The sequence below is a fragment of the Glarea lozoyensis genome, assembly GCF_000409485.1.
Source record: "Glarea lozoyensis ATCC 20868 chromosome Unknown GLAREA7, whole genome shotgun sequence".
Taxonomy (NCBI): Eukaryota; Fungi; Ascomycota; class Leotiomycetes; order Helotiales; family Helotiaceae; genus Glarea; species Glarea lozoyensis.
In genome coordinates, this window is record NW_007361002.1 from 1115407 (window position 1) to 1128984 (window position 13578).

General features: G+C 43.7%; 3 protein-coding genes across 3 annotated transcripts; 1 reads left to right on the forward strand and 2 right to left on the reverse strand.

Moving 5' to 3' along the window:
* Positions 1–1236: 1236 nt before the first annotated feature.
* On the forward strand, positions 1237–2460 carry GLAREA_01558 (HIT/MYND zinc finger-like protein; the record flags this gene model as incomplete). Its single annotated transcript, XM_008088774.1, has 1 exon — positions 1237–2460. One exon carries the CDS (start codon positions 1237–1239, stop codon positions 2458–2460), a length of 1224 nt encoding a protein of 407 aa, XP_008086965.1.
* A 1102-nt stretch (positions 2461–3562) lies between these two features.
* GLAREA_01559 (uncharacterized protein) lies at positions 3563–4648 on the reverse strand (the record flags this gene model as incomplete). The annotated part of the gene is made up of 3 exons (XM_008088775.1): positions 3563–3867; positions 3938–4370; positions 4478–4648. The coding sequence occupies 3 exons, from the start codon at positions 4646–4648 to the stop codon at positions 3563–3565; spliced, it is 909 nt and encodes a 302-aa protein (XP_008086966.1).
* Positions 4649–5785: 1137 nt separating this feature from the next.
* On the reverse strand, positions 5786–7795 carry GLAREA_01560 (Phosphoglycerate mutase-like protein; the record flags this gene model as incomplete). The annotated part of the gene is made up of 3 exons (XM_008088776.1): positions 5786–6703; positions 6833–7205; positions 7314–7795. 3 exons carry the CDS (start codon positions 7793–7795, stop codon positions 5786–5788), a joined length of 1773 nt encoding a protein of 590 aa, XP_008086967.1.
* Positions 7796–13578: the final 5783 nt, after the last annotated feature.

The following is a 13578-nucleotide window of genomic DNA, read 5'->3' on the forward strand; positions in this document are numbered from 1 at the left end:
GTTATTCAGTGGGATTGTGCAGGCGTAGCTATTAACTGGTCAGTTGGCCTCGATATATGGATTTTAGGACAAATTTTCATCTTTGCCACATAAACCACCTTCGAACCGACAAGTTCTACTCGTCCAAAAAAATCCACATTACCCACCGTATTACCTCTATTCGGGGGGGGGGGATAGTACAGTATTTAGCGTAGAGTCAATCTATAGATCTTGTTGATCGCCGGAAACACATCCTGTACACAGGGTTCATGAGTTGAGTATGAAGACGCTTCAACCAATTCATTTTTGATCTATTCCTCGCCAACCGAGAGAAAAGTCGTATGAAAATAAAATCCAATCGGATCTGACAATATCGTTTGTTTGTCTCGGTAGATGCCAACACAACATAGCAGTGCAAATTCGGGAACGACTGAAAGACTGGTCCGTCGACAATCCATCTTAAGACCAACGTGGGTTTCGACCGATCCAAACAGTAGAGTAAAAAACGACATACTGTTAAAAAAACATACTGCTTGAAACAACCTTTTATAGAAGCTTGTTTGGTCTGCCCTGGCCAATGAGGCCAGACAAATAAAAATGCGTGCCAGAGAGATTTAAATGTAATCAAAATTAGATGGACATGCATAGTGAGTAGTCTCCAACATGTTTTACAATTCAATCCGAGACTTCCCGAAAATAAATGCTTACAATAAGGAGATTTATACCACCAACACGTGCGTACTTGTAGATGTCGAATTCGACTGGAGACTTCATGTCGAGCGACTAGTGGCTATTAATGGTGCCAATGTAATATGGCATAGAGAGTGAGCGGCTAAGATGGAAGTAAACAAAAGCACCCACTGTTCGTAGCATACTATCTAGAATTATATCAATCATTAAGCTCGACTTTCGAATTGTTTGTTGACTTGTACGAGAACTTGCGGAAGCACGTGGGAAGTCTCCTTGGTGGGGCTCTGCTTCCTAGGTGGGTCCAGCAGGCCCTTGTCACAAGGCTGGAAATCTTCGAGCTTCCCGAGGTCGATTGTGATCTCTTTTTCTCATCTACCACAACTTTTTAGAACCTGCGAAAACTAGTCTGTACGAATGGAATCATATTATTTCATGTTTTATTTCTCATAAAGTTATCGACATCAAGGCAGATGTAGTTTGGATCAGCAGTCCGCGGTATGCAGAAATTATTTTAATTATTACTTTTCAGCCTCGAATTCCCATCGCCTTACGACTACGAACATCACCATGGCAGAGCCACTCCTCTCAGATTTGTGCACTATCTGCCACATATTGACTCCGAAATATACCTGCCCGAAATGCTCCACCAAAACTTGCTCCCTTAAATGCTCTCGCCGTCACAAACTATGGTCTTCATGTTCTGGAGTCCGCGACCCTACCACATTCAAACCGCGCTCGGAACTCCTCACACCTAGCGGTGTCGATCACGATTACAACTTCCTGCATTCCATAGAGGCAAAAATCGAACGTAGTGAGAAAGAGATTGTGGAAGATAGAAAGCTTGTCAGCGAATCAGAACTGAGAGAGGCCAGAGGAGGTGTTGAAAGGAAACACAAGGGAAGGTCTTCTAACCAAGATCGGAAGTATAATCTGCTTCCAGGAGAGGTTTTGATAGACAAGTGTTTGAGACTTATGGGAATCCGAGTGATGCGTGCCCCCGTAGGTATGGCTCGACGGCGGGAGAATAAGACCAATTGGTCAAAGCCTCATAAGAGTATCAATTGGCAAGTCGAATGGATCAAAGAGGGAGAAAAAGAAAAGGGAAAAGAAGAAAAGTTGATGGCGAAATGTATGGGCAATATTCCATTGGGTGTAATGTGGAGCAGGACATGTGAAGCGGTTGAAAGAGAAAATATGGGAAGTGAAGAGAAGTCGGCCCTGAAGAAGAGAAAGGCGAGTGATCTGAGGGTCAGAGAACGGTTGGCTAAAAGAGCAAAGATCGAAGCGACCAGGCAATCTTCGGTTCCTATGGTTGGAATTGCTTATTTACAAGAGCCGACGACTGGTGCTTGGAACATCCCGATACCTTCGACAACAGCTCGTTCAAGTCCGGATCCATCAAAAGTTTCGACGCATACTCCAGCCTTAGAAGAATACAAAGAAGACTTCTACCTCCAACGTGTCCCGACACCATCCTCATTCCCGAAAGTACTGGTTCAACTCGATCCTACGTTGCATCTCACGGATCAATTACGAGGCCGCGCTGTGCTGGAATATCCTACGATATACGTTTTCGCAAAGTGTTCTTCGCTGCCCAAAGGTTTCATGCTGGAGAAAGAGTTCTTGCAGAAGACTGGACAGCAAGCTTTAGATGAGAGTGAGGAGAGTAGTAGCGAAAGTAGCGACGGTAGTGAGGATAGTGAGAGTAGTGAAGACGATAGTGAGGATGGTAGCGAGGATGAGGGTAGTGATAGCAGTGACACGGAAGAGGGCGAAATTAGTAATGGATGATAATGGCATGGAAGTCATTGTTGTTCAGGTATTACTTCAGCATCTTGGCCGGTCTTGGTTGAGTCCATTTGGATACACCGGTATCATCGGTTGGATAGTTATGGTGAGAGAGCAGGATGAGGACAGTAGAGGGCCACCATAAAGTCTGGAGGTCGCGTAGAGATGTCAGGGCAGAGGATCTACAAGGAAGTCGAATCACTAAAAATATGGCGAGTGTTCACGGAGGAAGTAGACGCTCCAGTATCGATACTGTAAGACCCTAAATTTGGAACCATCTATGTTGGATACTCTGTGTTGGAATGAAAAGCGTCGTGTATCTCATGTACCTCGCCACTATCCTCACCCTTACTCAAGTGCTTCACAACTCGAAGCTTGGTTCCGATTGACCATTGAGGACCTGGAAAGCTTTGTTTGATGGATCAAGAGACCCAAAATTGAATCGGGGCTCACATAAGAGACTCAGAAGAAGTTTAGTGTATTAGACCTGTAGCTATCAATTTTAATCATGGTACAAAAATCAATGCCGGATACCGCACTCCATTCTGATCTTTGACGGGAAAATAACCCAAAGGTCTGAGGCAGACATGGAGGTTGGAAAATGGAGAGTTCGAGGATTCGAGGGGGGGCTTATAGTAGGCGCTAAAGTGATCCACTTTCTGCACCTTCCCGTTCTTTTCAGATTCTCATTGTCCCGGCTACAATTTGCACAGTCAACGTCTCGAGAATTGCTTTCGTATCGAGAGGAAATGTCATTCTTTCGTCTGTCGCTGATGCTGTTATCTCAAGTGGTCATGAGCCCGTCAAGTCTGCCCGAATTTGTGATCATGCTAGGGCTTATGAATTTAAGGGGGCTCTAATGTATGTGAGATGTTTGGTGTTAGATACCTACACATATGACTGCAATTTCTCTCAAGGTTTAATGAGAAAGCTTATCTTGTATATTTTATGTTTAATAGTGGTCTCCTTATTTACGATTAGTTCTCTGACATTGCTCGGCTGCGAACCAACGAAGTCGCTAAGCGAGCTCCCCCTTAAAAATCGCTCGAGGACTTTAGAACTTTCAACCCTATAACCTCAATAAAAACACACCAACAATCGACTCTTACTCCACAACCTCAACCTCCCTCCCCATATCCCACACCTTCTGAATGAAGCCCCAATAATCAAGCTCCCCGCCGCGCCCCTTGAACAACTGAACATGCGCTGCACCCTCAATCAACTTCCTCTCAACCCTAAATCCTCTTTCCTCCGTCTCCTTAGCATGAGCCTCGACATTCCGCCAATCAATCGCCTCATCCTCCTTACTATACACAAAGGCCTTGACACAATTCTTATTTAGATACGCTGTGTTATGCGCACCGTCGTGAGGACCCCAGACGAGTTCGTACCAGAACCATCTCGGTAGCCCTAAAAAATTAGCATACAGTCTTTGAAATTTTAGGTATTATGTATGAGGAGAAGGGGGGTGTGAACGCACAATTTACAACCACATAAACCACACAACTAACAAGCACCACCACCGTTTGAAACGGCCACCTAACCCACCAATTCCAACCCCTAACAGGATAATTCAACGCATGGATGTCTCTTTTGAATTGCGGAATTCCCGGGGCGGAATCTAGGACATATACGCGCAAAGGTAGTGGTTTTCCGGTTGCGGCTGCGTAGGAAGCACTGATTGCATAGAGACGCTTGGCACCTCCGTTACTCAAGGCGTGGACCATGAGAGACATTTGGGGCTCGGAGAGGAGAGCGGTGATGACGGTGCGGACTTGAGCGCGGCGTGTGGATTCGGAGGTGAAGAGGAATTGCTTGGTGTTCATGGTTGAGACTATGATGCGTGCGGAGGGATAGAGCTTGGTGTAGGTTCGCGTGTAGTATTCTATGTGTTTTGGGGCGGCGTTATTCCACTGGGATGAGTTTAGTCATTGTTTTTAAGTTGGGGAGTTGTGGATAGGGATATATCTCGTCTGACTACTGGAGAGGAGGGCTAGCGAGACAAGTGAAAGTTACGTACTGAGCAGAGGAGGATAGTGGTTGGATGAGTTGGATCTGGTTTTATAGATGGATCTGGTGTGTAGAGTCTGACGACTTGAGAAAGACGGGAGAATTGAGAGAGAGGTTTTGCTTTGGTTTTGGGGTCTGGCGTCGGAACCGATGGAACGGGGGAGAAGGATCGTGAAGGCATTTTGAGATTGTGTTTGTATACTCAGATGTGAAGATTGAGATCAGATGAGAATATGAAGAAATAAAAATATTTCCGCTCGGAACTGTGAATGAAAGCAAAATTGAGCATTCTTTAAAGCATACAGATAGAAGCTCTCTCCCAACCAGCTACCTACCCATAATATATATCAAAACCTCCGACTTTAAAAATCTCACTCACGATATTCTGCGGCACAGCTCTTCTCACCACCTAGATATTTTGTTGAGGTCAACTCCATATTTCATCCCCATGATACGCGTCTTTTTCCAAAAGACAACAACACATCTCATTCTTGGCTATACTCGGGACGATTACTTATTCAAAGTATATTTGAGAAGCCGAGGAGAGAGAGGTAGAAGGTATCGTGATTGGGTTTCGAAGTTTCTCAACAGTTTTTGTCGAGAAGCAGCTGATACCGAGGCTGTGGGTTTCACGTAGGGCTTAGGCTGCCCTGTGCTGGATTGATGCAAGGTACCAGCGTTGCGTAATCGAGGAGGAATTGACGATTGGTGTACTGGAGAGAGTAAGCAGATCTTACTTTCGGCCGAACTGTCCAATATCTGGGTAGGCTCGCGGTGGGCAAAATAATTGGCATTCGAAAGATAAAGTTTTCTGAAATCAATTGACGAATCTCGTATATTTAGTGGTACAACTTGGGACATTATCACATCTGCCAATTAGTTTAAGTGAATGACACCTCCGTGAGCTCTTTTCGACGTCGCCTTATTTAGTCAAAATATTAATGGGCGGATCGCTGACACTTATCTCTTCTTCCGCGAAGTGGCATTGATCATGTCCATATATTGACTGGTCGGTGACTTTGAAATATGAGGAAATAGGTATCTCAAAGATCCGTATGTTTGAAAATCTGCATCAATGGTTCATTTATTTCATAGCTTCATTCACACATCCTGTCTCCGTCTCCTGTCAAGTAGACAAGGAAAGCTATACCCAATAAGCACCCAAACGCCATCTTTTACTCCAGCCCGTTCATAACAAACAGATGAAACCATATATGGGGTATAGAGAGAGATAGAAGGGTATCATCATATACATCAACCAAAAGCAAATCCCCAGTAAACTGGCACACAACTATCCGAACAGAAATTGCCATCCGAATCAAATGTGGTCTACTGGCTTAACTGGGTCGCCAAATGGATTGACGTTTCCAATTCCATCTTCACTTCGACGTCCATAATCAGCATTACTCACAGCTCTTCCAGATTCGATCTCCTTATCCAAACTCGAGTGGGTGATACCGCTTGTTGGGCTGTTATTCAGTTCCCAGCTACCCACTCGCTCGTGTCGAATGATCGTTGCTCCAGCGCCTCCCTTCAGCGCCAAATCAGTATCGCTAGCCAGCTTCTCTGCTCCCTTGAAACCACCACTACCACTTCTCTTTAAAACTCCCAGATCACCGTTCTTCGCAGCTGGGTTTTGTTTTTCGCGGCGATCGATTCGGAATCCGAAGAAGATAAGTGCCAAAGCGGCGATAATGAACGCTGCAATAGTGACAGCGGCACCGATTACACCAGCCACCGTTGGAGATACACCGCTGGATCTTCCTCCTCCTGTTACATAAGGTGTGCTTGCGGTATTGTTGCTTGAGATATTGCCCTCGATTGCCTCACAGAAGAGGTTGACGGCATCGCACGAGGAGCACCACTCCGCAACATCCGTAAGAGCAAAATCGGCCATTCCATCGGCAAACTCCTTCCATGACATATCGACTTCAGAATTGCCACGTCCGAAGATAGGATATGCTATTATTGGTTCCGTCTCGCCTGTACCATTTCGGAAGAGGAAGCGAACCCATAAATCGTCGACGCTTGGGAATGGCGTGCTCAGATTTTGTGCAGCATTTTCTGATGTTGAATACGAGAATAGTTCCAGGATCAATGCAGAGCCTGGTTCTGGCAGACCCATGAAATCATCGTGTCTGCTGCTGAGGCTCGAGAGGTAGAAGAAGGAGAGCATGGGTTCGAAAGAGCCGAACATTACACTCAATTTGTTTGCAGAACCTTGGGTGCCGATATTCTACGAGTCATGGTCAGCATTCTAATTTAGAGAGCATTGAATATATGGGCTGGACAAGCTCCTGTCGTCGAAAAGACAAGAACCTGGCGTAAGGGGTAACAATGGGTTTGCGTCTCGAAGATGACTTACGTGCGCGAGTATTGAGAACATTTTGCCTGCCAATGTCTTTCCAGCTATGGCATTATCAGAGTTTCCAATGCTTTGGGTATTGGTATTGAACAACCATTGTTGCTCAGAAGCTAGGTTTCGTAGTTTGTTGAGATTTTCTGGTAGTAAGGAGTTGTAGATCGACTTCGAGTGTTGGTACTTGTAGGCTCCATATTCCCATAATTCATAGGCATTAGCATAGTTGAGGATGCTTTTATTGAACTCCCAGAATACCTGGTCTTGCAAGCCCTCGTAGAAGTCCCTGTACTGGGTCATCTTGTAGACATAGGATGGCGTCCTGATCTCGTTGAGCATGTTACGAGTATAGTTGTTGCATCCTTGGTTTCCACCGAGCCTAAGAAGTCGTTAATTTATGCTATAGCAGAAGCATCCATCCTTTGAACAGAAAGTACAGATCCATCGCCCAGAGGGATCACAGTGGAGGAAAATGGAATTTGCTCACCAGATCGAATTATAATCTAAGGAGCCCAGGGTTTCAATGTTAGGGTATTGATAGCCATTTAGAGGATACTGAGCTAATGATCCATTACCCAAAAGACTTTCCTCGTCCATTGTTAGGGTACCCGATTCTCCACGCGGAGGATAGACACCTTGCATGAACGCCGTCGCACTGGCACTGATATATTCATCGTTCAGACTAGCGATATAAAGCTGAGTGTTTTCGATATCATTGACATTCAAGCCGTTAATTGGCGTGCCCACAGTAAGCTGTGATCCATTGACTGGCGGGCTCAGATATCGATCTCGAAAGACGGATCCAGCGTTTTGCAACTGAGTCGCACCGAGTGGCGTAAGATTGTAAGGGCCCTTTTCGAGATACGGTATCTTCTCTCCATGATTCACGAATGCCACAGAGGCCCAGGTAACTTGGGTTGCTGCTGAAGCTCCAGTGGTGAGCGTCAACAGGACGGTGAGGAGAGTCATGGTTGGAATCGCTATCCGCTCTCGCTTGTTTTTAGGGGAGGGGAGGGTGAAGATTCGACTCGTGAGAAAATTACAAGCACAACAAATATTCAACCTCAAATAGAAGGGAGGAGTTTACAGATGTAAGAGCAACTAGGAGAGAAGAAAGAAAGAAAGAGAATAATAATGCGTGGTATTCACCCACCTTCTTCTGCCTCATGAGACGCGGGGAGCTCCACCCTTGTCCTTCGCAGCTCTTGTCCGCTCGCAGGCTAAGCTCGATTCATCTTGGATTTTCTGCAGGATATCACGCGATGTGCGTCGCCAATTGGGCGTGCCAGTCAAGGAGCGTATTGACTGCAGCTGGATGTTGCGAGAAAGGCATGTGTGGACTGAACAAAGTGCCAAGTGCGGCCTTTTATCCCGCTATCTGATGCGATAAGGAAGCTATCGGCGCTGGGCCGCAGGTGCATGCATGGCATGGCATGGCGAGATGGGAATCATAACCTCACTTGGGGAGAGGAGGTTGGGATCATTACATTTGGAGTGCAATTGTCTGCTGGTTAATTTATGAGACTTTGCAGTGAAAGATAGGAATCTCAGTACCTGAGTCCAAAAAGACCGGATATTCCTCAGTCGACTACCTATGGAGGGGTTGGTGACTTCGCTAAGCGTCAATAATCCTTTAGCTTATCGCATCCCCCCATGTTCAAGGCGTCATACCAGTACATCCGCCTCCAACATACATATAGCCCTACCTCTGTACGTAGCACCAAGTAGTTTGTGTCTACACCCGCGGTAGACAAAAGAAGTGGCAGTCAAAACCAATATTTATTCGATCAAGTTGACGCATTATCATATATTTTGTCTATGATTTTCAAAAACTGGATTGAAGAATCGCCAGGATGGCCACGGGTTACAGCCATCTCTATCGTCTATCGCGAGGACACAATATTTGCTCAAAGTAATTGATGAAATACATAATACCTCGCCAGGTACTCTGAGTGATGAGGCCGAATATGGTCAAACTTTAGGTCGTACTTTGGCTGCCACTTTTCTCGTCCACTTCGAGTTATACCGGCTATTTCTCTCAAACACACAGCCCTGTTCATTATACTGTATATAGCACAAGGAGTCTGACAAAATAAGTAGTAGTCGAAACACGATGTTTCTCTGGACATGTTGACGAAACATCGTATATTTCGTCAATTAAATTTATAAATAGTCGCTTTCAGACTCTACTTTAAACAAATTTAGAGTTGTAAGTACTTACCTTCTCTAAATTAATTCCCACAAAACAGAAACTTATTAGGCTCTATTATCTCTTCTATGCTTATTTCTTTTGACGAGCCGCCTTTATAATTAATATCATGGGATAGGAGTCGAAACATGCTATTTCTCGGATTAATTTGACGAGTATCGTGGATTTCGTGAATTGTTTTCAAGAAATAGACAATTCTAGACTCTACTTGAAACGAATTGATAATCAAAAGTCCTCACATTCTCCAGACCATGTCCTAAGATAATAGAATAGTTATTCCTGTCCGTTTTTTGTATTATCCCTCTACGAGCTGAGGCCTGAGTCAAGACACAAATATTTACTGAAAGTAGTTGATGAAATATCTGAATTACGTCAATTAATTCGAATAAATGCACACTTTTAGACTCTACTCAAAGTCGACTAAAAATTAGAAGTACTTTGAGGTCATATTCGGTGTTCTGGACTTCTTCTTTCTTCCCACCTCTATCGATCCCTTTAGCCCTGCCATCGTCATCCGCTATGGCTCTTTACTTCTAACCATTGCTTTCTCAATCTAATGTGGCGCCCCATATAGCGATGTTACTTCCAAGCCCTGTATTTTCCTAATGACTACCAACATGATGTCTTTCAGCTCGCTCTCCTCCTGCTTCCGCTTTCTCTCTTGTTCTTCCTTTCGGGTGGTTTCGGATGCAGTCATCTGTTGATTTCTCGTATTCTGGTAGCGAGTTCCTCCACTGGTTAATCTGCACTAGGTAGCAAGCTCCGGACATCTGGCACCATTTTGAGATCAACATGTCGAGAGGGTTGGGACTGTAGGAGGAGAGGTAGCCTCTTCGACTTGCCTTTTGATTATGTCCTAAGACAACAGAATAATCGAAAGGTTCTATTATTAAATTTGCTCTTTCCGAGCCGAGCTAAGCCACATTATTTACTAAAAGCAGTTAACAAATTATCTGAATTGCAGTAATCAATTTGAGTAAATAGACACTTTCAGACTCTACATTAGGTCAATTGATAATCAGAAGTATGTCCTAAAATAAAAGACGAATTATAAGGTACTACTAATTTATTTATCCCCAGTAAGCCGAGTCGAAAAACGTTATTTATTGAGAGTAATTAATAAATTATCTAAACTTCGTCAATTATTTAGAGTAAATAAACGTGTTTAGACTCTACTCTAATTCGATCGACCGTTAGAAGTACTTCCTTCCTAAATAATATCCTACGATAAGAGAAGAATTATATGGCACTATCATTTAACTTGTCCTCTATAAGTCTACTAAAATCGCGATATTTACTGAAAGTAGTTGACGAACTATCCAATATTCAGTCAATTACTTTAAGCAATCGGTATCTCGCCAATTTTCTTTAGCAAGCTATACTAAACATGGTTTTTAGACTTCCGTCTCTTTCGTCTACTTCAAGCCAAGTAAAAACATAACATCTGCTGGAAGACAGTTGACAAAATGCGCAATATTTCGTTAACTGCTTTGAGCAAGTGATGCTGGGATTCTGTGGAGTATCTTTTAGCAAATGTCGTACTTGACTGTAGGTTCGAATCGACAAACTTATTCTACTCGAGAGAATAGATTTACTTCCCGTCTAGTTTAAGTATCTTACATTTATTAAATTTAACACAGAATCGGATTTTCACATTTGTTCTGTTAAGAAGAATAACCTAGTGTTTCCCACTTTTAATGGTCTAACATACTTGGCGAAATAGGGTTTGTTTTGAATATATTATTTGTCTTCTTTCTCACAATAAAAAGAGTAAACATTTTTGACTTTCACGTTAAATCGTTTCATCATTAAACTTTTAAACGGGTAGGACTCTCAGATCTCTTCTACCAAAGAATATCAATATACTGCGTCGTTGGTTTTATTTGGCTTATAGTTGATTTTAGGACACTGTCGAAATGTTGAAAGTAACCTGCTCATAAAACTCATTATTTTAAAATGTTGTTCGGTCAATGGCAAGATTCGTCAGAAATGGAGTTTCCATCCTCAATCCATTCCATGCGTTCACGGAGTTCATTTACTGGTCGAACACCCCAGATTTGAGGTTCCGGCTCTCGAAATACCTACAGTGTTTCAAACAAGCCTTGTGGTTCCACTTGGATTTGTTAAAGCCCTGGTGGGCCATAGACCAGCATTGAGTGGAGAGAACAGAGCTGAAAAATCATTAAGTAGCGAAGAGGCGCTCCCATCTGGACAGGTTCCAAAGAGAGGATATGATGGACCATAGTGGCCGAAACCAATTGAAGAAATATAGTATATTTTGCCAACTAGATTGAAGAAATATCGTGTTTCGACCGCCATGGATTTTCCAGGAACTAAGATCGGGCGACATAATATCACAACGATTCAATGTGCACAGCAGAAACATTGTTGAGTCAAATGTGCAAATGGATAAGAACTTGATTTTCTCATTGTATTTGATTCCCTCATATCGCTCGAAGCCCCCCCACAACCCATCTAGCTTTGAATCGAATGATTTTCCCAGTGTGGCCGCGTTTGATTGTGTAGACACTTTTCCCACACAATTTTATTCCATCGTGGTCGTCCACTAGATCCCAGGTGTCATTCTCCTTTAGAGACTCGGACTCATCCTTTCCAGCTCAATTCCACTGCTCTTGGGTTCCAGGGGTCTTCAAGAACCTTTTCATTTGGCGGTATGGTGTGTTTTCCGTTTCGATTTGTTCTTGAGATGTGAAGTCATTCAGTTCTTTGGCTGCGGTAAACGCCAGAATACGTTGTCCGGGCGGCAGGGTAAAGTAAGTTCGTCGCTGAACATTGTTGGGAGGAAGTAAGGATGATATTGGAGGTAGTTGAGGTTGATTCGATTGTTGCTGGGGTAAAAGAGAATCCGGTGTCGTGGAGTGATGAAAGCGTAGACAGTAGGAGAAAACTAGAAACTCAGTCAATGATGGGCATATAGACGCTGGAGAACTAGCTCGGCAGCCGTCAAACCATAGAACCTAATCCATGATGGGCACAAGACGCTGGAGAACTAGCTCGACAGCCGTCAAGGAACCAGAGAAGCTAATCAATGGTGAGGAGAAGGAACCAGAGAAGCTAATCAATGGTGAGGAGAAGGAACCAGAGAAGCTACTCAATGGTGGGTAGAAGGAACCAGAGAAGCTACTCAATGGTGGGTAGGGGGAACCAGAGAAACTAATCAATGGTGGGTAGAGGGAACCAGAGAAGCTAATCAATGGTGAGGAGAAGGAAACCGGAGAAGATATCTGAGGGTGTTAGCATAGGAAACGATTTTGAAGATACAGGGAGGAGTGTTCATTCATCGCTTTCGTAGCCAATAGAGTCCTCATCGCCATATTTCCTCAGATCGAAATCTAATCGCATGTCCTCCGTAAGCATGGCGATGTTGGTGTCGTAACTATTGCGGACGGTATGCCTCGCGACTTCCAAAGTTCCGTTGATGCTGGCTGTTGAGGGCTTTGCTCATGTTTGCTGCTTATCTCGCCGTGTACGGGATCTGCTGCTGGTCAGTGATCGCTCAAATGGTGGAGGAGAAGAATTGACGATCTGGAGGAAGGCGAGTTATTGTCGGATTCCCATTTACGCTTTCGCCCAGTTTCCCTCCAAGCTGGTAACTCCTTTCCTGCGGTTGAAGTGCGTGGTGGGCAAGGATCTCTGGTGACGATCTTAACTGTGTAGTAATGTGGCCACGACATGAATGTAATTTTTGAAATTGATTGTGTGAATTGGAAGTTTTGGAAGTTTGTGTGCTTCGTGATGTTTGTTTTGATTTGAAATATGGCGGGGGGCTATCACCGCCTTTTCCTGCCCGGCAAGATTTAACCTTGTTGAAGGTGAAGTCGAGTCTGAAGGTGAACAGTACCAAAATGAAAGTGACCTGCGGACTTCCTGATGGTTCTTCTGATCGAGTAAAATAGAGTGTAAGAAGTGTTATTTTCTGAAAACAATAGACGAAACATAACATATTTTGTCAACTGTCCTGAGCAAATATTTCATTTCGACTGCCACTTATTTTGTTCACCATAAGGCGCTATTATACTCGTATATCTTTTTTATACCCATAGAGCCCTAGCCCTGAACATGGCACTGATTTGGATTACTTTGGAAGTTACACTTTGACTATGTACATGTGTGGTTGTCTCTTTGATGACACATAGTAAGATTCATAGGAAGGTACTAGTGTCATAGCAGTATCTGAATAGAGGAAGAGTGTACATGGTGAAGTCGGGGTATTGATTTATTTGGATCAGTGCCTTGTATCTAAGCTCATGCTAAATAACATAAGTGAAAGTCCAAACACAAGAATTACTCAAGATAACAGACGAAATAACTCCCAGCATTTCATATTTCGTCAATTATTTCGAGTAAATATCATATTTTCTAAGCTCTAATGAAGTCGACTTATTCAGTCTGGAAATTAGTGAGCAGGTGACTGACGCTCATCTTTGACTGACGATCATCCTCGCCTGACGCTCATCTTTCGTGAACCTTTCTCAACACCTGCATTCACACCTCCACGATCTAATATAACAAATTCAACTAC